Genomic DNA, 22,234 nt, shown 5'->3' on the forward strand with positions numbered 1-22,234 from the left:
TAAGTGACTGAACACAGCCAATATGTGCTGTGAGAAATAACCATAGAAGCCCCTTTGCCCTGGGTACAGAAACAACAGACACAGGGGCAGATGTATTAAGCCTGGAAAAGTAATAAAGAAGTGATAAGTGGAAGGTGATAAGGCACTAGCCAATCAGTTTCTAGCTGCCTTTTTTCAAACCTGTAATGTTTGGCTGGTGCGTTATCACTTTGCACTTATCACTGCTTTATCACTTTTTCAGGCTTAATACATCTCAGTAATATACAGTACAGTTGAAAAGAGAACTCAGACAGCAGAACTAGCACAGTCACATTACAATGCAGATAAATAATATAATTATTACTGCAATGAACACTACTACTTCTACTAAGTTTGCTTTGAAGCAGGTAGGATGTAAGTGATTGTAAAAACCTGGCATGTTGCAGACGTTTTTACGGGGAGACTGAGCCCAGACCTTGGTCTGTGCTGTAAGATGGCTACCCAGGTCCCTGAGGGAAGGCGGGAGAGTTAGGCAGCTCAAGGTCCGGAAGTATGCTGTAGACTGGCGCCCAAAGCTGGGGGAGGGGCAACAGGTCAACCGCCCCCTCCCCTTTAACCACAGGTACTTTGTGGGCCTTATTAAAGGAGTGTTTGCACACCCAGACCTGTGCCCTGTATTGCCCTGGTGGTCTAGTGGAGTCCCTGTTCTGTGATAGCGTACATGCCAGTGCCACGGTACGTCTCCGCAGACACACTGCGGACTGCGATTTACAAGTGGAGAAGGGACCATATTACCTGCCCCCTGAGTTGACGGCCACACAGTCCTGGGGTCCCCACAGCCAGCGGTGCTAGTCTTCTTGTGTGTCCCCTGCCGCAAATTCCCCTCTGAGGCGGAGACGAAGCGGTAGCTCCGGTGCCGGCAGGGGGGGGAGGGGGGGAAGGTAATTGAGCTGCAACGCTGAAGTCACACTGGCTTACAGTGCTTAAAGCCCAAGAAAAAAAAAATCATGATTAAAAGGTAAAAATGAAAAGCTTTGGGGCTGCTGAGTAGCCCCCTGTCACAGTGCACCTGCTTCCTGCAGGCACCAACTTAAAACTGAATCCCTGAGCATGGAGGCAGTGTTACAGGGGAGAAGAGCCAAGCATTCTGGGACAAGCTAAAGCTTTAACTCTTTGGTGCCTGACTCTTATTCACCACCTACAACCCCGATGTTTCCTGTGGTACCTATGAACCCCGATGAAGAAAAACCTGTTTCAGTATACTGCACTGATTTCATATGTGACACTTGTATATCTGTGTGCGACTAAGTCTTATTCTTTATATGAAGCACAATGGAACTAGGCACGAAAGAAGCTCCGCTCACTGCATTGTAACACTTGACTCAGACACACACAGATATAAGTGTTGCATATCAAAGAAATCGCCGTTTTGTCACTATGGGGTATATGCAATTGCGGTCGAATTCGCGGCAATTATCGCCGTTTTTTAATTCGACCAAATTCGCCAGGTGAATCCCGGCAGGTGCCTGCCGGGATTCACCATATTCAATGAAAAACGGATTCGCCAGAATCGCGGGCGAAAATCGGCCGATTTGGCGGATTTTGCCGCGATTTTAAAAAACGGGAAAAAAACGTGAAAAACCCGGAAAAAAAATGGCGTGGGGTCCCCCCTCCAAAGCATAACCAGCCTCGGGCTCTTTGAGCTGGTCCTGGTTCTAAAAATGCAGGGGAAAAATTGGCCAGGGATCCCCCGTATTTTTAAAACCAGCACCGGGCTCTGCGCCTGATGCTGGTGCCAAAAATACGGGGGACAAAAAGAGTAGGGGTCCCCCGTATTTTTAACACCAGCATCGGGCTCCACTAGCTGGACAGATAATGCCACAGCCGGGGGTCACTTTTATGCCGTGCCCTGCGGCCGTGGCATCAAATATCCAACTAGTCACCCCTGGCCGGGGTACCCTGGGGGAGTGGGGACCCCTTCAATCAAGGGGTCCCCCCCCCCAGCCACCCAAGGGCCAGGGGTGAAGCCCGAGGCTGTCCCCCCCCATCCAATGGGCTGCGGATGGGGGGGCTGATAGCCTTTGTGATAATAAAAAGATATTGTTTTTTCCATTAGTACTACAAGTCCCAGCAAGCCTCCCCCGCAAGCTGGTACTTGGAGAACCACAAGTACCAGCATGCGGGAGAAAAACGGGCCCGCTGGCACCTGTAGTACTACTGGAAAAAAAATACCCAAATAAAAACAGGACACAGACACCGTGACTTGTACAACTTTATTACATACTGCCGACACACACATACTTACCTATGTTGACACGCCGACTGCCACGGTCGCCGACGATCCGAGGGTACCTGTGAAAAAATTATACTCACCTTCCAGCGTCCAGAGGTACATCCACGTCCAGAGGTAAATCCACGTTCTTGGCAAAAAAACAAACCGAACACCGATCCATACCGGACTAGAAAGGGGTCCAATGTTTTCACATCAGACCCCTTTCTCCCGAATGCCGGGACATCACGTGATTCCTGTCACTGACGTCCCTTCAGCCAATCAGGAAGCGCTACTTCCGTGGCGCTCACCTGATTGGCTGTCCGCTGTCTGTACTGTGACAGCGCATCGCAAAGCCGCTCCATTACTTTCAATGGTGGGAACTTTGCGGGTAGCGGTGGGGTCACCCGCCGGTCAGCCGCTGACCGGCGGGTGACCTCACCGCTAGCCGCTAAGTTCCCACCATTGAATATAATGGAGGGAGCTGTGCGATGCGCTGTCACAGTGCAGACAGCGCTCAGCCAATCAGGTGAGCGCAACGAAGTTGCGCTTCCTGATTGGCTTAGAGACCTGTCAGTGACAGCTGTCACTGACAGGTCTCATTCGTGGAAAGGTGTCCCATGTGTCAGCATGGGACCCCTTTCAGTCCGTTTTTGGTGCGGGTATTAGCGTTTTCTTATTTTGCCAAGTCCGTGGATTTATCTCTGGACCATGGTTGAGGTGAGTATTTTGAACTTTTCTTTACAGGTATCCGTGGATTCTACATGGAGAAGAGGACCGATGTCGGCGTGTGAACATAGGTAAGTATGTGTGTGTCGACGTATGAAATAAAGTTTTACTGTCGACGGTGTGTGTGTCCTGATTTTATTTGGGTATTTTTTTCCCAGTAGTACTACAGGTACCAGCGGGCCCGTTTTTCTCCCGCATGCTGGTACTTGTGGTTCTCCAAGTACCAGCTTGCGGGGGAGGCTTGCTGGGACTTGTAGTACTATTGGAAAAAACAATATCTTTTTATTATCACAAAGGCTATCAGCCCCCCCATCCGCAGCCCATTGGATGGGGGGGGACAGCCTCGGGCTTCACCCCTGGCCCTTGGGTGGCTGGGGGGGGGGGGACCCCTTGATTGAAGGGGTCCCCACTCCCCCAGGGTACCCCGGCCAGGGGTGACTAGTTGGATATTTAATGCCACGGCCGCAGGGCACGGCATAAAAGTGACCCCCGGCTGTGGCATTATCTGTCCAGCTAGTGGAGCCCGATGCTGGTGTTAAAAATACGGGGGACCCCTACTCTTTTTGTCCCCCGTATTTTTGGCACCAGCACCAGGCGCAGAGCCCGGTGCTGGTTTTAAAAATACGGGGGATCCCCTGTCAATTTTTTCCCCGCATTTTTAGAACCAGGACCAGCTCAATGAGCCCGAGGCTGGTTATGCTTTGGAGGGGGGAGCCCACGCCATTTTTTTTTTTTTTTTTACCCTTCCAGCATAAAAAAAAATAAAAAAATAATATTTTAAAAAATATATAAATAATATTTGTGCCTCCCAAAAAAAAAAAAAAAAGTACCTAATCCCTTCTAATATAAATAGATCTGCTATTCCCCAAAAAAAAAACACCAAAAAAAACATGTTTAAATTTTTTTTATTTGTTTTCACCCTCCAAAGTGTGGCGGATTGAAAATGACGAATTTGCTGTCTAAAAGCACTGCTGTCGAATTTCAAAACTTGAATTGAATATGCTTTGGTCGAATTGCAGCACTTGTATCATTGCAGAAAAGTCGAATTTGCAAAAATTCGAATTTCAAAAAGTCGAATTTTGAAAGTCCGTTTTTTGGTCGGAAAGCACTGGATTGCATAGGGGAATTTTTTTTTTTGGTCGAAAATGACCCGAAATTCGACAATTTCGGGAATTCGACCACAATTGCATATACCCCAATATGTTGCAGTTGGAACTAAATTAGGGCAAATAAATTGGAAAAAAGATGCTTGGGACAAGCTGATAAGACCTGTTTGGAGTGACTGCAACCAACAGTGTATGAGGATATATCTGTACTTTGCTTTCTCCATGGCTGCATTCTATTGGTAAGGTAACATAATATTTACAATGACCATACTAAATTACCATACACTTGATTATATGCAGGCTCGTGATGCAGATAATACCACATTTTTCTGCAGTTATTCTGCAGCCTGGTGTCATCTGCAAATATGGACACTATGCCTCCTAGATTAATATCAAGATTATTAAAAATCTTGAGTTACACCGCATCTTAATGAACATTTAGGCAATGTTTCAACTTACAGTAGGTAACCTGCTGTTACAGTCCAAGCCCTGACAAGGCCTTTCAACCACTGCCTGGTGTGTCCTTGTTCTAGTAAGGCAGGTAGAACAACCTGCAAAAGCAGCAACTCCAAAGACAATTCACTCACTGGAGCATCACTACAAAGAAACAGGAGAGATACACATCACAGACTGGTCAGGCTAATAATTATAATTACATCACTTGAATAAATGAAAATTAATGTTGACTTTAGAAACTATTTAAAGAGTCACAGAAAATCTTATACAGGTATCAATATGACATTTATTTTGATAATATTTGTGCAAAAGGCAACTACAAAAGGAACAAAGGGGGTCATTCCAAGTTGATCGTAGCTGCGCTAAATTCTAAAATCCTATTTTCTCTAACATTTATAAGGGATACTGGGGACACTAAGTACGATGGGGATGTCCCAAACCTCCCAGAATGGGTGGGAACGTGCCGAGACGCCTGCAGGACTGAATGTCCAAACTGGACATCCTCTTTAACCAGGGTATCAAACCTGTAGAACTTGACAAACGTGTTTGTTCCTGACCAGGTAGCGGCCCGGCATAGTTGCAAAGCCGAGATACCACGGGCAGTCGACCAGGAGGAACCCACGACCTAGTAGAGTAAGCCTTTATAGACCACGTAACAGGCAAGGCCGCTGAAGTATAGGCCTCTTGAAAACTGAGCCTAATCCGATGAGCAATCGACTGCTTCGAAGCAGGTCAACTGTTCTTTTGTACATCATACAGCACAAAGGGGGTAATTCCAAGTTGATTGCAGCAGGATTTTTGATAGCAATTGGGCAAAACCATGTGCACTGCAGGTGTGGCAGATATAACATTTGCAGAGAGAGTTAGATTTGGGTGGGTTATTTTATTTCTGTGCAGGGTAAATACTGGCTGCTTTATTTTTACACAGCAAATTAGATTGCAGATTGAACACACCCCACCCAAATCTAACTCTCTCTGCACGTTATATCTGCCCCCCCTGCAGTGCACATGGTTTTGCCCAATTGCTAACAGAATTCCTGCTGCGATCAACTTGGAATTAACCCCAAAGAGGGAATCCGATTTTCGGACAGCAGCCGTCCTCTTGACATAGATTTTCAGGGATCGCACCAAATCCAAGGACACAGGATTCGAGGAAGTGGCAGACGCCGACCGCAACCACATTAGGCGGTTTCAGGTGGAATGCAGAAACCACCTTTGACAGGAACTGCTGATGAGTCCTGAGCTCTGCTCTGTACTCATGAAAGACCAAGTAGGAACTCTTGCAGGAGTTCCGAAACTCGCCTAGCCGAAACTAATGCCAATAGCTTAACCATCTTCCATGTAAGGTACTTGTCTTCTACCAACATCAATGGTTCAAACAAAGAGGACTGTAGAAAGGTCAAAACGACGTCCAGATCCCAAGATACAAAAGGAGGCTGTATGTGAAGGACACCCTGCAAGAACGTCTGGACTTCAGGTAATGCAGCCAAATTTCTCTGAAAGAAAATGGACAAAGCTGAGATCTAGACCTTTATGGAGCCTAACCGTAGGCCCGTATCCTGCAGCAGGATACCTTCGGCCCTCACACCAGGAGACATTGTTTCCAGATGTGATGATAACGCTTCAACGTGACTGCCTTCCTGGCTTGAATCATGGTTGCAATAACCTTGTCCGGAATACCCTTCTAATCTAGAATGTTCCGTTCAACCGCCATGCCGCTAAACGAAGCCACAGTAAGTCTGGGTAGATGAACGGCCCTGGCTGAAGAAGATCCTCCCTCATTGGCAGAGGCCAAGGGTTTTCTACTTCCATGGCTAGAAGGGCTGCATAACAAACTCTTCGAGGACAATCGGGGTAATCAGAATTGCCTGAAAATCCTCCCTTCTGATTCTTTTCAGAACCCTAGGGAGTAATGGAATCGGAGCAAACAGGTACACCAACCGGTAAGCCCATGGTGTTGTCAGTGCGTCCACCGCCGCCTGAGGGTCCCTTGTTCTGAAACAATAGCGCCAAAGCTTTTTGTTGAGTTGAGAGGCCATCAGATCAATCTGCGGACAGCCCCACTGATCTGTTATCTGTCGAAATACCTGCGGATGGAGACCCCACTCTCCTGGGTGTAGATCGTGTCGACTTAGGAAGCCCGCCTCCCAGTTGTCTACTCCCGGAATAAATACGGCCGAAACCGCCCTTGCATTTCTTTCCACCCAGAGGAGAATCTTGGATACCTCTTGCATGCAAGCTTTGCACTTCGTTCCTCCCTGTCGATTAATGTACCCCACTGCCGTGGCGTTGTCCGACTGAACTTGAATGGCCTGTAGCAGAGCATTGTAGATCGTTCCGAGTTACAGGCTGTTTATTGGAAGAACGGCTTTGTGGTTTGAACACCTGCCCTGGAATTGTGCCCCTTGGGTGACAGCTCACCAACCTCGGACAATCCAATCCTGTATCCCAAAGCACCTTTCCTCCAAGAGGTTGGAGGACTGCAACCACCACAGGAGAGAAATTCTGGCCTGCAGTGAGAGACGTATGATCTGGTGCATCTGCACATGCGAACTGGACCATTTCCTCAGGAGATCTAGTTGGAAAGTCCTCGCATGGAATCTGCCATACTGAATCGCCTCGTAGGAGGCCACCACCTTTCCCAACAGGCGTATGCAAAGATGTACTGAGACCCAGTTCGGCTTCAATACCGTTCGAACCATCTCCTGAAGCGTCCTTGCCTTGTCCTCGGGAAGGAAGACCTACTGAGCGACCCCAAGATCATCCCCAGGAACTGGAGTCTTTGAGTTGGTTCAAGGTAGGATTTCAGTAAATTGAGAATCCACCCGTGATAGTAGTGTCGTTGTGAGGCTGATGCTGTCCAACTGTTGTTCCCTGGATCTCGCTTTTATCAAAAGATCGTCCAGGTAGGGAATAATGTTCACCCCCTGAATCCTGAGTTGGAACATCATTTCTGCATTACTTTTGTGAAAACTCTTGGGGCTGTGGACAGGCCGAAGGATAGTGCCTGGAATTGATAGTGCTCGTCCAGCAGAGCAAACCTGAGGTAGTAAAGAAAAAAGTTGCTGCGCCTGTGTTAATCACTTATGCATTATACCAGACTGATGTCTTAATTCTGGGATTTTACAGTGCAAAAAATGTGTACGTTCGCCTCTATAGAGAGTTATGTGTTACTCTCAAAATTAATAGAACAGAGAAAGGAAAAAATAGAGGCGCTCATTTCATTTTAACATTGTAAAAGTCTAAATTCATCACAACCAAGGGGTAATAAAAATTGAATATTTATTCTTAAATTAAATGAATAAAAATATATGTACAGAACCACTTTGTTATGCACAGGATATATATAAAAATCACAATTAATAATCCCTCTTCTCACAAATTAGCCACATATACAATAAATCGCTCACATAAATTGCTTGTGCTGCTACAGCAAACAATTAAGAAAGTGATACACACTGATCAGCTGCCGGCAGTCCCAGTGTATCAGCTGTTGTAACACTGTAGCCAAGACTATTATAAACCACTATTCAGATGGAGCACAATTACTAGATGAGAGTGCATTTATTGAAAGCAATGAATTGCATTTTGTTAATGTTAGGATGTATGGTACAATGTCTCAACGTTCCAGGAACCAATTATATGGAAATATTATGTTGAATTACCTCTCCGGTTGGGCTACAAGACCCGAGCGTCCTCAGGTCGATACAAATTGCCCAATATGCAGTAGAACGGAGGGTCTGTCCATACACTTCGGAATCCCGCAGTTGTCTAATTCTTCCCCTGGGCGTGCACCGCCCGCTGCAGTGTGTGGGGAGAGACAGGTGTGCGGCTGATTGAATCGAAGCCGCTATGGGGATCCGGCACTCTGTGATGCTTCTCTAGTGCTCTCTGGACTTGTGCTGTCCGTGAATAATGAGAGGGAGGGAAATTGACGTCCGGCCACTGTCCGTATGCTGAGCTGATGCTGCGGTTTCGTCCTGCGTTAGGACGTACACCGTTCGCTCCTATGGCCGGTAAGATGGAGCTGTAGATGGTATCCCAGAGCGTGCGGCAAGTGTGTGAGAAAGGGGGAGGAGTCCTGACGCGTTTCGTCACGCAACACGTGACTTTTTCAAAGACCATCGGGATAGTGAGCCGTCGGGCTCACGGAGGAGGTCATGTGACTGTCGGTCAGCTGACAGGTGGTCACATGAATACCACCCGGATTACGTGGCTTACTTCTGGTACCTCTTGCTGCATTTGCGCCCTGGCTTTGCCCTTAAACCTTGCGGTCCGAAAGGATTGTAATGAAGGTCCCAGGTTGGAGTTTCTAGCTGGTGGAGTCACAGATGGAAGGTACGTGGACTTTCCAGTGGTAGCCTTTGAAATCCATGAGTCCAATTCACCTCTGAATAGCCAATCTCATGTGAAAGGCAAAGCCTCCATACTCTTTTTTTTGACGCTGTGGCTGCAACCCACAGGGACCTGCGTGCAGAAACCGCCATAGTAGTAGTACGAGCATTAATAATGCCTATGCCCTTGATTGTCTCACAAAGGAAGCGAGCATATTTCATGCTGTATAAGCATCACCATTTCAGCCAGGGTCTTATCAACAGTTAGGCCCTCCTGAAGGTTACCTGCCCAGGTATGAATGGTGCGAGTTACTCCACAGCCCGCAATAGCAGGCCTTTGGGACGCTCATGCTGCAATTAAAATAGATTTAAAAGTTTTTCTATTTTCCTATCCGCACGTTCCTTTAGGGCAGTAGCCCTGGAACTGGCAGCCCCATCTTTTTTGACAGGTGTGATACCGAAGCATTCACAGTTAGTGGTGTTTCCCAGATCTTTCTCCCCTCATGAGCAAAGGGAAAAGCGGAAACTAATTTCTTTGTCACCGGGAATTTCTTGTCAGGAGTAACCCAGGGTTCTCTGAAAAGATCATCCAGTTCCTTTAAATCAGGAAAAGTGACAAGTGTTTTTTCGGTGCAGAGAAAAAGGACTGCTGTACTTCCGCTTCATTACCAGGGATATGTAAAACATCTCTTATAGCAAGTATAAGTGATTCCACGCCCTGCGCTGGAAAGGCATCTTCCACCTTAGCAGTAGATTCCAGCTCCTCCCCCTCTGGCACCTCCTCCTCGGATTCCGAGAGAATGTCTGGTGACCTCCGCTCTTGGGGTAGTGGTTGTGAAAGAGGGGATAGTTGTCTGCCATCTGTCTTTTTCTTAGCCAGAGCAGCCATAGACTGTTGTAGCTGCTACCTTTCCTGTCTGGCAGTAGTTAACTCATTTGACATGTCAGCCATCATAGATTCAATAGAACTTAACCAAGCTGGTTCTTGTAAATCACCCCTGGAAGGCCGACTGTTCTCTGAAGGCTGGCTACATTGTTCACACATGAGAGAGACTGTGGGGGAGGGAGAAAACCTGGTGCGGAAGACATTACACACAGCTTTTTTCACCATGCTGACAGGGAACAATAACACCCACACCCCCACACACAGGAACAAGCAATCCTGCCTAGTCCACTATGTGTGGAGAGACCCAGAGAGGAGGGACCAGCACCCATCCTGAAACTAACAAAGTTAGAATGTTAGGCTATATGGTTGTTTAATGTGTGAGGAGCCAAATAAAAGGTTCCCACAGCGGGCTCTACCCGTGAACTACACCCATGGACCAGTGTCTGGCCGTGGAGTACCCTCCTGCTGCAGCGCTGGGAACACACGTAATGTGGACAGGAAACGTATGGTCCCGCTCTGAGATAGCTCCACTCCGTTACAGCGTCGTAGCTACATGCGTTTTTTATACTGGCAATGTCCCCTGTTATGTGTAAAATAAGGTCCCAACACCTACTGTATTTCCACTGCCAGTCTGCGCGGGGGGCTATGGGATCACCCCAGAGGGAGTCCATATACCCGCCCCGCGTCAAGAACCGGGGAACCTCGCTAGTAGGAGCCCAGGCAACACTACCACTCGACGACCTTCTGGCTCTGGTCTGGGGATGTGCTGCGTGCTGTGGGTGTGTGCGTGAGAGCACAATGCCTGCAGTACACAAACCCTCAGGACTGTTGTCCTGCCATCGGTATCCGACTCAGCACCTCCAGGAGGCCGGGGTCGTTCCCACCCCAAGAGTACTTCATGAAGGTAGGCTGTTGCCCAACAGCCTACCTGAAGAAAAAAATAAGAATTTACTCACCGGTAATTCTATTTCTCGTAGTCCGTAGTGGATGCTGGGACTCCGTAAGGACCATAGGATAGCGGCTCCGCAGGAGACTGGGCACAACTATAAAGAAAGCTTTAGGTCTAACTGGTGTGCACTGGCTTCTCCCACTATGACCCTCCTCCAGACTTCAGTTAGGATACTGTGCCCGGAAGAGCTGACACAATAAGGAAGGATTTTGAATCCCGGGTAAGACTCATACCAGCCACACCAATCACACCGTATAACTCGTGATACAATACCCAGTTAACAGTATGATAACAACTGAGCCTCTCAACAGATGGCTCAACAATAACCCTTTAGTTAAGCAATAACTATATACAAGTATTGCAGACAATCCGCACTTGGGATGGGCGCCCAGCATCCACTACGGACTACGAGAAATAGAATTACCGGTGAGTAAATTCTTATTTTCTCTGACGTCCTAAGTGGATGCTGGGACTCCGTAAGGACCATGGGGCTTATGCCAAAGCTCCCAAACGGGCGGGAGAGTGCAGATGACTCTGCAGCACCGAATGGGCAAACTCTAGGTCCTCCTCAGCCAGGGTGTCAAACTTGTAGAATTTAGCAAACGTGTTTGACCCCGACCAAGTAGCTGCTCGGCAAAGTTGAAGAGCCGAAACCCCTCGGGCAGCCACCCAAGAAGAGCCCACCTTCCTCGTGGAATGGGCTTTTACTGATTTAGGATGCGGCAGTCCAGCCGCAGAATGTGCAAGCTGAATCGTACTACAGATCCAGCGAGCAATAGTCTGCTTTGAAGCAGGTGCACCCAACTTGTTGGGCGCATACAGGATAAATAGCGAGTCAGTCTTTCTGACTCCAGCTGTCCTGGAAACATATATTTTCAGGGCCCTGACTACGTCCAACAACTTGGAAGCCTCCAAATCTTTTATAGCCGCAGGCACCACGATAGGTTGGTTCAGATGAAAAGCTGATACCACTTTAGGGAGAAACTGGGGACGAGTTCTCAATTCTGCCCTATCCATATGGAAAATCAGATAAGGGCTTTTACATGTCAAAGCCGCCAATTCTGATACACGCCTGGCCAAGGCCAACAACATGACCACTTTCCACGTGAGATATTTCAAATCCACGGTTTTCAGTGGCTCAAACCAATGTGACTTTAGGAAATCCAACACCACGTTGAGATCCCAAGGTGCCACTGGAGACACAAAAGGGGGCTGAATATGCAACACTCCATTAACAAAAGTTTGAACTTCAGGTAGTGAAGCCAGTTCTCTCTGGAAGAAAATCGATAGAGCCGAAAACTGGACCTTAATGGAACCCAATTTAAGGCCCATAGTCACCCCTGACTGTAGGAAGTGCAGGAAACGGCCCAGCTGAAATTCCTCCGTTGGGGCCTTCCTGGCCTCACACCACGCAACATATTTTCGCCATATGCGGTGATAATGGTTTGCGGTTACTTCTTTCCTAGCTTTTATCAGCGTAGGAATGACTTCCTCCGGAATGCCCTTTTCCTTCAGGATCCGGTGTTCAACCGCCATGCCGTCAAACGCAGCCGCGGTAAGTCTTGGAACAGACAGGGCCCCTGCTGCAGCAGGTCTTGTCTGAGCGGTAGAGGCCATGGGTCCTCTGAGATCATTTCTTGAAGTTCCGGGTACCAAGCTCTTCTTGGCCAATCCGGAACAATGAGTATAGTTCTTACTCCTCTTCTCCGTATTATCCTCAGTACCTTTGGTATGAGAGGAAGAGGAGGGAATACATAAACCGACCGGTACACCCACAGCGTCACTAGAGCGTCCACAGCTATCGCCTGCGGGTCTCTTGACCTGGCGCAATACTTTTCTAGCTTTTTGTTTAGGCGGGACACCATCTTGTCCACCTGTGGCCTTTCCCAACGGTTTACAATCAGTTGGAAGACTTCTGGATGAAGTCCCCACTCTCCCGGGTGGAGGTCGTGCCTGCTGAGGAAGTCTGCTTCCCAGTTGTCCACTCCCGGAATGAACACTGCTGACAGTGCTAACACGTGATTTTCCGCCCATCGGAGAATCCTTGTGGCTTCTGCCATCGCCGTCCTGCTTCTCGTGCTGCCCTGTCGGTTTACATGGGCGACCGCCGTGATGTTGTCTGACTGGATCAGTACCGGCTGGTTTTGAAGCAGGGGTTTTGCCTGACTTAGGGCATTGTAAATGGCCCTTAGTTCCAGAATATTTATGTGCAGGGAAGCCTCCTGACTTGACCATAGTCCTTGGAAGTTTCTTCCCTGTGTGACTGCCCCCCCCAGCCTCGAAGGCTGGCATCCGTGGTCACCAGGACCCAGTCCTGTATGCCGAATCTGCGGCCCTCCTGAAGATGAGCACTCTGCAGCCACCACAGCAGAGACACCCTTGTCCTTGGAGACAGGGTTATCAGACGATGCATCTGAAGATGCGATCCGGACCATTTGTCCAACAGGTCCCACTGAAAGGTTCTTGCATGGAACCTGCCGAATGGAATCGCTTCGTAGGAAGCTACCATTTTTCCCAGGATCCGCGTGCAGTGATGCACCGACACCTGTTTTGGTTTTAGGAGGCCTCTGACTAGAGATGACAGCTCCTTGGCCTTCTCCTCCGGGAGAAACACTTTTCTCTGTTCTGTGTCCAGAACCATCCCCAGGAACAGTAGACGTGTCGTAGGGACCAGCTGTGACTTTGGAATGTTTAGAATCCAGCCGTGCTGTTGTAGTACTTTCCGAGATAGTGCTACCCCGACCAACAACTGCTCTCTGGACCTCGCCTTTATCAGGAGATCGTCCAAGTACGGGATAATTAAAACTCCCTTCTTTCCATCATTTCGGCCATTACCTTGGTAAAGACCCTCGGAGCCGTGGATAGACCGAACGGCAACGTCTGGAATTGGTAATGACAATTCTGTACCACAAATCTGAGGTACTCCTGGTGAGGATGGTAAATGGGGACATGCAGGTAAGCATCCTTGATGTCCAGTGATACCATGTAATCTCCCTCGTCCAGGCTTGCAATAACCGCCCTGAGCGATTCCATCTTGAACTTGAATTTTTTTATATATGTGTTCAAGGATTTCAAATTTAAAATGGGTCTCACCGAACCGTCCGGTTTCGGTACCACAAACATTGTGGAATAGTAACCCCTTCATTGTTGAAGTAGGGGCACCTTTACTATCACTTGTTGTGAATACAGCTTGTGAATTGCCTGTAACACTGCCTCCCTGCCTGAGGGAGTGGTTGGCAAGGCAGATTTGAGGAAACGGCGGGGGGGGGGGGGGGGGGAGAGACGTCTCGAATTCCAGCTTGTACCCCTGAGATACTACTTGAAGGATCCAGGGATCCACCCGTGAGCGAGCCCACTGATTGCTGAAAAATTTGAGACGGGCCCCCACCGCACCTGGCTCCGCCTGAGGAGCCCCAGCGTCATGCTGTGGACTTAGAGGAAGCGGGGGAGGACTTTTGCTCCTGGGAACTGGCTGTATGCTGCAGCTTCTTTCCCCTACCTCTGCCTCTGGGCAGAAAGGACGCGCCTTTAACCCGCTTGCCCCTATTGGGCCGAAAGGACTGTACCTGATAATACGGTGCTTTCTTTGGTTGTGAGGGAACATGGGGTAAAAATGTAGACTTCCCAGCTGTTGCTGTGGATACGAGGTCCGAGAGACCATCCCCGAACAACTCCTCACCCTTATAAGGCAGAACTTCCATATGTCGTTTGGAATCTGCATCTCCTGTCCACTGCCGAGTCCATAACCCTCTCCTGGCAGAAATGGACATTGCACTAATTTTGGATGCCAGCCGGCAAATATCCCTCTGTGCATCCCTCATGTATAAAAGTGCGTCTTTTATATGTTCTACGTTTAGCAATATAGTGTCCCTGTCTAGGGTATCTATATTTTCTGACAGGGAATCTGACCACGCAGCAGCAGCACTGCACATCCAGGCTGAAGCAATAGCCGGTCTCAGTATAACACCTGTGTGTGTATATATAGATTTCAGGATAGCCTCCTGCTTTCTATCAGCAGATTCCTTCAGGGCGGCCGTATCCGGAGACGGTAGTGCCACCTTCTTTGACAAGCGTGTGAGCGCTTTATCCACCCTAGGGGATGTTTCCCAGCGTGCCCTATCCTCTGGCGGGAAAGGGTACGCCATTAGTAACCTCTTAGAAATTACCAGCTTTTTATCAGGGGAAGCCCACGCTTCTTCACACACTTCATTTAACTCTTCAGATGGAGGAAAAGCTACTGGTAGTTTTTTCTCTCCAAACATAATACCCCTTTTTGTGGTACCGGGGGTAACATCAGAAATGTGCAACACATTTTTCATTGCCTCAATCATGTAACGTGTGGCCCTACTGGAAGTTGCATTAGTCTCATCGTCGTCGACACTGGAGTCAGTATCCGTGTCGACATCTGTGTCTGTCATCTGAGGTAGCGGGCGTTTTAGAGCCCCTGATGACTTTTGAGACGCCTGGGCAGGCACAGGCTGAGAAACCGGCTGTCCCACATTAGGTATGTCGTCAAACCTTTTATGCAAGGAGTCGACACTGTCGCGTAATTCCTTCCACAGCACCATCCACTCAGGTGTCGACCCCGCAGGGGGTGACATCACGTTTACAGGCATTTGCTCCGCCTCCACATAAGCCTCCTCATCAAACATGTCGACACAGCCGTACCGACACACCGCAAACACACAGGGAATGCTCTGACAGAGGACAGGACCCCACAAAGCCCTTTGGGGAGACAGAGAGAGAGTATGCCAGCACACTCCAGAGCGCTATATAACACAGGGATCCCACTATAAATGAGTGTTTTCCCTTATAGCTGCTTTTTTATATATCATATATATATATATATATCTAAACAGCGCCTAAATTTAGTGCCCCCCCTCTCTTTTTTACCCTTTTGTAGTGTTCAGACTGCAGGGGAGAGCCTGGGGAGCTTCCTTCCAGCGGAGCTGTGAGGGAAAAATGGCGCCAGTGTGCTGAGGGAGATGGCCCCGCCCCTTTTTCGGCGGACTTTCTCCCGCTTTTTCTGGAATACTGGCAGGGGTAATTTTACATCTATATAGCCTCTAGGACTATATATGATGTAGATTTGCCAGCCAAGGTGTCATATATTGCCCTCAGGGCACCCCCCCCCAGCGCCCTGCACCCATCAGTGACCGGAGTGTGAGGTGTACATGAGGAGCAATGGCGCACAGCTGCAGTGCTGTGCGCTACCTTGGTGAAGACCGAAGTCTTCTGCCGCCGATTTTCCGGACCTCTTTGTGCTTCTGGCTCTGTAAGGGGGACGGCGGCGCGGCTCCGGGAACGAACACCAAGGTCGGGTCCTGCGGTCGATCCCTCTGTAGCTAATGGTGTCCAGTAGCCTAAGAAGCCCAAACTACCACCTGTTAGGTAGGTTCGCTTCTTCTCCCCTTAATCCCTCGCTGCAGTGAGTCTGTTGCCAGCAGATCTCACTGTAAAATAAAAAACCTAAATATACTTTCTTTCTAGGAGCTCAGGAGAGCCCCTAGTGTACATCCAGCTCAGCCGGGCACAAGATTCTAACTGAAGTCTGGAGGAGGGTCATAGTGGGAGGAGCCAGTGCACACCAGTTAGACCTAAAGCTTTCTTTATAGTTGTGCCCAGTCTCCTGCGGAGCCGCTATCCCATGGTCCTTACGGAGTCCCAGCATCCACTTAAGACGTCAGAGAAAAAAGTTTTAAATTAAACTGAAGAAAAAAATCCTCTGGAGCTCCAGAGTGTGCATCCTCTCCTGAGGGCACATTTTTCTAAACTGGGCTGTGGGAGGGGGCATAGAGGGGAGGAGCCAGCAGAAGAATTTAAAGTGCACCGACTCCTTTGGACCCCATCTAACTAAGTGTCCCCAGTATGCCATAAGGATGTTAAAGAAAAGTAGGATACGGATATCTATGTAATGCCCGTCAGTATCATCTGTAATGGATTCCTTGTTTGTTGAAACTGATATTTAATAAGCAAGCAGGATAAATCATTAATTGGCTACTATATAAAAAAAAAAAAAAAAAAAAAATAAGATTTTACTTACCGATAAATCTATTTCTCGTAGTCCGTAGTGGATGCTGGGGACTCCGTCAGGACCATGGGGAATAGCGGCTCCGCAGGAGACAGGGCACAAAAGTAAAAGCTTTAGGATCAGGTGGTGTGCACTGGCTCCTCCCCCTATGACCCTCCTCCAAGCCTCAGTTAGGATACTGTGCCCGGACGAGCGTACACAATAAGGAAGGATTTTGAATCCCGGGTAAGACTCCTACCAGCCACACCAATCACACTGTACAACCTGTGATCTGAACCCAGTTAACAGCATGATAACAGCTGAGCCTCTGAAAAGATGGCTCACAACAATAATAACCCGATTTTTGTAACAATAACTATGTACAAGTATTGCAGACAATCCGCACTTGGGATGGGCGCCCAGCATCCACTACGGACTACGAGAAATAGATTTATCGGTAAGTAAAATCTTATTTTCTATGACGTCCTAGTGGATGCTGGGGACTCCGTCAGGACCATGGGGATTATACCAAAGCTCCCAAACGGGCGGGAGAGTGCGGATGACTCTGCAGCACCGAATGAGAGAACTCCAGGTCCTCTTTAGCCAGGGTATCAAATTTGTAGAATTTTACAAACGTGTTCTCCCCCGACCACGTAGCTGCTCGGCAGAGTTGTAATGCCGAGACCCCTCGGGCAGCCGCCCAGGATGAGCCCACCTTCCTTGTGGAATGGGCCTTGACAGATTTAGGCTGTGGCAGGCCTGCCACAGAATGTGCAAGTTGAAATGTGCTACAAATCCAACGAGCAATCGTCTGCTTAGAAGCAAGAGCACCCAGTTTGTTGGGTGCATACAGGATAACAGCGAGTCAGTTTTCCTGACTCCAGCCGTCCTGGAAACCTATATTTTCAGGGCCCTGACAACATCTAGCAACTTGGAGTCCTCCAAGTCCCTAGTAGCCGCAGGTACCACAATAAGCTGGTTCAGGTGAAATGCTGACACCATCTTAGGAAGAAACTGGGGACGAGTCCGCAGTTCTGCCCTGTCCGAATGGACAATCAGATATGGCTTTTGTGAGACAAAGCCGCCAATTCTGACACTCGCCTGGCCGAGGCCAGGGCCAACAGCATGGTCACTTTTCATGTGAGATATTTCAAATCCACAGATTTGAGCGGTTTAAAATGTGATTTGAGGAATCCCAGAACTACGTTGAGATCCCACAGTGCCACTGGAGGCACAAAAAAGGGGGTTGTATATGCAATACTCCCTTGACAAACTTCTGGACTTCAGGAACTGAAGCCAATTCTTTCTGGAAGAAAATTTACAGGGCCGAAATTTGAACCTTAATGGACCCCAATTTGAGGCCCATAGACACTCCTGTTTGCAGGAAATGCAGGAATCGACCGAGTTGAAATTTCTTCGTGGGGCCTTCCTGGCCTCACACCACGCAACATATTTTCGCCACATGTGGTGATAATGTTTTGCGGTCACCTCCTTCCTGGCTTTGACCAGGGTAGGAATGACCTCTTCCGGAATGCCTTTTTCCCTTAGGATCTGGCGTTCCACCGCCATGCCGTCAAACGCAGCCGCGGTAAGTCTTGGAACAGACCTGGTACTTGCTGAAGCAAGTCCCTTCTTAGCGGCAGAGGCCATGAGTCCTCTGTGAGCATTTCTTGAAGTTCCGGGTGCCACGTCCTTCTTGGCCAATCCGGAGCCACGAGTATAGTTCTTACTCCTCTACGTCTTATAATTCTCAGTACCTTGGTTATGAGAAGCAGAGGAGGGAACACATACACCGACTGGTACACCCACGGTGTTACCAGAACGTCCACAGATATTGCTTGAGGGTCTCTTGACCTGGCGCAATACCTGTCCAGTTTTTTGTTCAGGCGGGACGCCATCATGTCCACCTTTGGTCTTTCCCAACGGTTCACAATCATGTGGAATACTTCCCGATGAAGTCCCCACTCTCCCGGGTGGAGGTCGTGCCTGCTGAGGAAGTCTGCTTCCCAGTTGTCCACTCCCGGAATGAACACTGCTGACAGTGCTATCACATGATTTTTCGCCCAGCGAAGAATCCTTGCAGTTTCTGCCATTGCCCTCCTGCTTCTTGTGCCGCCCTGTCTGTTTACGTGGGCGACTGCCGTGATGTTGTCCCACTGGATCAATACCGGCTGACCTTGAAGCAGAGGTCTTGCTAAGCTTAGAACATTGTAAATTGCCCTTAGCTCCAGTATATTTATGTGGAGAGAAATCTCCAGACTTGATCACACTCCCTGGAAATTTTTTCCCTGTGTGACTGCTCCCCAGCCTCTCAGGCTGGCATCCGTGGTCACCAGGACCCAGTCCTGAATGCCGAGTCTGCGGCCCTTTAGTAGATGAGCACTCTGCAGCCACCGCAGAAGAAACACCCTTGTCCTTGGAGACAGGGTTATCCGCTGATGCATCTGAAGATGCGATCCGGACCATTTTTCCAGCAGATCCCACTGAAAAGTTCTTGCGTGAAATCTACCGAATGGAATCGCTTCGTAAGAAGCCACCATTTTTCCCAGGACCCTTGTGCAATGATGCACTGACACTTTGCCTGGTTTTAGGAGGTTCCTGACTAGCTCGGATAACTCCCTGGCTTTCTTCTCCGGGAGAAACACCTTTTTCTGGACTGTGTCCAGAATCATCCCTAGGAACAGCAGACGTGTCGTCGGAAACAGCTGCGGTTTTGGAATATTTAGAATCCACCCGTGCTGTCGTAGAACTACTTGAGATAGTGCTACTCCGACCTCCAACTGTTCTCTGGACCTTGCCCCTATCAGGAGATCGTCCATTTTCTTTGAAGAAGAATCATCATTTTGGCCATTACCTTGGTAAGGACCCGGGGTGCCGTGGACAATCCAACCGGCAGCGTCTGAAACTGATAGTGACAGTTCTGTACCACGAACCTGAGGTACCCTTGGTGAGAAGGGCAAATTGGGACATGGAGGTAAGCATCCCTGATGTCCCGGGACACCATATAGTCCCCTTCTTCCTGGTTCGCTATCACTGCTCTGAGTGACTCCATCTTGATTTGAACCTTTGTATGTAAGTGTTCAACTATTTCAGATTTAGAATAGGTCTCACCGAGCCGTCTGGCTTCAGTACCACAATATAGTGTGGAATAATACCCCTTTCCTTGTTGTAGGAGGGGTACTTTGATTATCACCTGCTGGGAATACAGCTTGTGAATTGTTTCCACTACTGCCTCCCTGTCGGAGGGAGACGTTGGTAAAGCAGACTTCAGGAACCTGCGAGGGGGAGACGTCTCGAATTTCCAATCTGTACCCCTGGGATACTACTTGTAGGATCCAGGGGTCCACTTGCGAGTGAGCCCACTGCGTGCTGAAACTCTTGAGACGACCCCCCCCCCCCACCGCACCCGAGTCCGCTTGTACGGCCCCAGCGTCATGCTGAGGACTTGGCAGAAGCGGTGGAGGGCTTCTGTTTCTGGGAATGGGCTGCCTGCTGCAGTCTTCTTCCCTTTCCTCTATCCCATGGCAGATATGACTGGCCTTTTGCCCGCTTGCCCTTATGGGGACGAAAGGACTGAGGCTGAAAAGACGTTGTCTTTTTCTCCTTTATACGGCAATACTTCCATGTGCCGTTTGGAATCTGCATCACCTGACCACTGTCGTGTCCATAAACAACTTCTGGCAGATATGGACATCGCACTTACTCTTGATGCCAGAGTGCAAATATCCCTCTGTGCATCTCGCATATATAGAAATGCATCCTTTAAATGCTCTATAGTCAAGAAAATACTGTCCCTGTCAAGGGTATCAATATTTTCAGTCAGGGAATCCGACCAAGCCACCCCAGCGCTGCACATCCAGGCTGAGGCGATCGCTGGTCGCAGTATAACACCAGTATGTGTGTATATACTTTTTAGGATATTTTCCAGCCTCCTATCAGCTGGCTCCTTGAGGACGGCCCTATCTGGAGACGGTACCGCCACTTGTTTTGATAAGCGTGTGAGCGCCTTATCCACCCTAAGGGGTGTTTCCCAACGCGCCCTAACTTCTGGCGGGAAAGGGTATACCGCCAATAATTTTCTATCGGGGGAAACCCACGCATCATCACACACTTCATTTAATTTATCTGATTCAGGAAAAACTACAGGTAGTTTTTTCACACTCCACATAATACCCTTTTTTGTGGTACTTGTAGTATCAGAAATATGTAACACCTCCTTCATTGCCCTTAACAAGTAACGTGTGGCCCTAAAGGAAAATACGTTTGTTTCTTCACCGTCGACACTGGAGTCAGTGTCCGTGTCTGTGTCGACCGACTGAGGTAAAAGGACGTTTTAACGCCACTGACGGTGTTTGAGACGCCTGGACAGGTACTAATTGGTTTGCCGGCCGTCTCATGTCGTCAACCGACCTTGCAGCGTGTTGACATTATCACGTAATTCCTTAAATAAGCCATCCATTCCGGTGTCGACTCCCTAGAGAGTGACATCACCATTACAGGCAATTGCTCCGCCTCCTCACCAACATCGTCCTCATACATGTCGACACACACGTACCGACACACAGCACACACACAGGGAATGCTCTGATAGAGGACAGGACCCCACTAGCCCTTTGGGGAGACAGAGGGAGAGTTTGCCAGCACACACCAAAAACGCTATAATTATACAGGGAAAACCTTTATATAAGTGTTTTTCCCTTATAGCATTTTAATATATATAGTCATATCGCCAAATAAGTGCCCCCCCTCTCTGTTTTAACCCTGTTTCTGTAGTGCAGTGCAGGGGAGAGCCTGGGAGCCTTCCCACCAGCATTTCTGTGAGGGAAAATGGCGCTGTGTGCTGAGGAGAATAGGCCCCGCCCCCTTTTCGGCGGGCTTCTTCTCCCGTTTTTCTGAGACCTGGCAGGGGTTAAATACATCCATATAGCCCCCAGGGGCTATATGTGATGTATTTTTAGCCAGAATAAGGTACTATCATTGCTGCCCAGGGCGCCCCCCCCAGCGCCCTGCACCCTCAGTGACCGCTGCTATGAAGTGTGCTGACAACAATGGCGCACAGCTGCAGTGCTGTGCGCTACCTTATGAAGACTGAAAAGTCTTCTGCCGCCGGTTTCTGGACCTCTTCACTTTTCGGCATCTGCAAGGGGGTCGGCGGCGCGGCTCCGGGACGAACCCCAGGGTGAGACCTGTGTTCCGACTCCCTCTGGAGCTAATGGTGTCCAGTAGCCTAAGAAGCCAATCCATCCTGCACGCAGGTGAGTTCACTTCTCTCCCCTAAGTCCCTCGATGCAGTGAGCCTGTTGCCAGCAGGACTCACTGAAAATAAAAAACCTAACAAAACTTTTACTCTAAGCAGCTCTTTAGGAGAGCCACCTAGATTGCACCCTTCTCGGCCGGGCACAAAAATCTAACTGAGGCTTGGAGGAGGGTCATAGGGGGAGGAGCCAGTGCACACCACCTGATCCTAAAGCTTTTACTTTTGTGCCCTGTCTCCTGCGGAGCCGCTATTCCCCATG

General features: G+C 48.9%; 1 protein-coding gene across 6 annotated transcripts in view; it reads right to left on the reverse strand.

The window, feature by feature from the left end:
* MARCHF6 (membrane associated ring-CH-type finger 6) overlaps nucleotides 1-22,234 on the reverse strand; it is an 845,067-nt gene that overhangs the window by 254,844 nt on the left and 567,989 nt on the right. For all 6 annotated transcript variants that reach the window (XM_063922758.1, XM_063922754.1, XM_063922757.1 and 3 more), the window contains one exon: nucleotides 4,543-4,680. In XM_063922758.1, the coding sequence (XP_063778828.1) occupies nucleotides 4,543-4,680 (138 nt within the window). The remainder of the gene's footprint in view (nucleotides 1-4,542; nucleotides 4,681-22,234) is intronic.

This window comes from Pseudophryne corroboree, chromosome 5 (assembly GCF_028390025.1).
Source record: "Pseudophryne corroboree isolate aPseCor3 chromosome 5, aPseCor3.hap2, whole genome shotgun sequence".
In the NCBI taxonomy this organism is placed as follows: Eukaryota; Metazoa; Chordata; class Amphibia; order Anura; family Myobatrachidae; genus Pseudophryne; species Pseudophryne corroboree.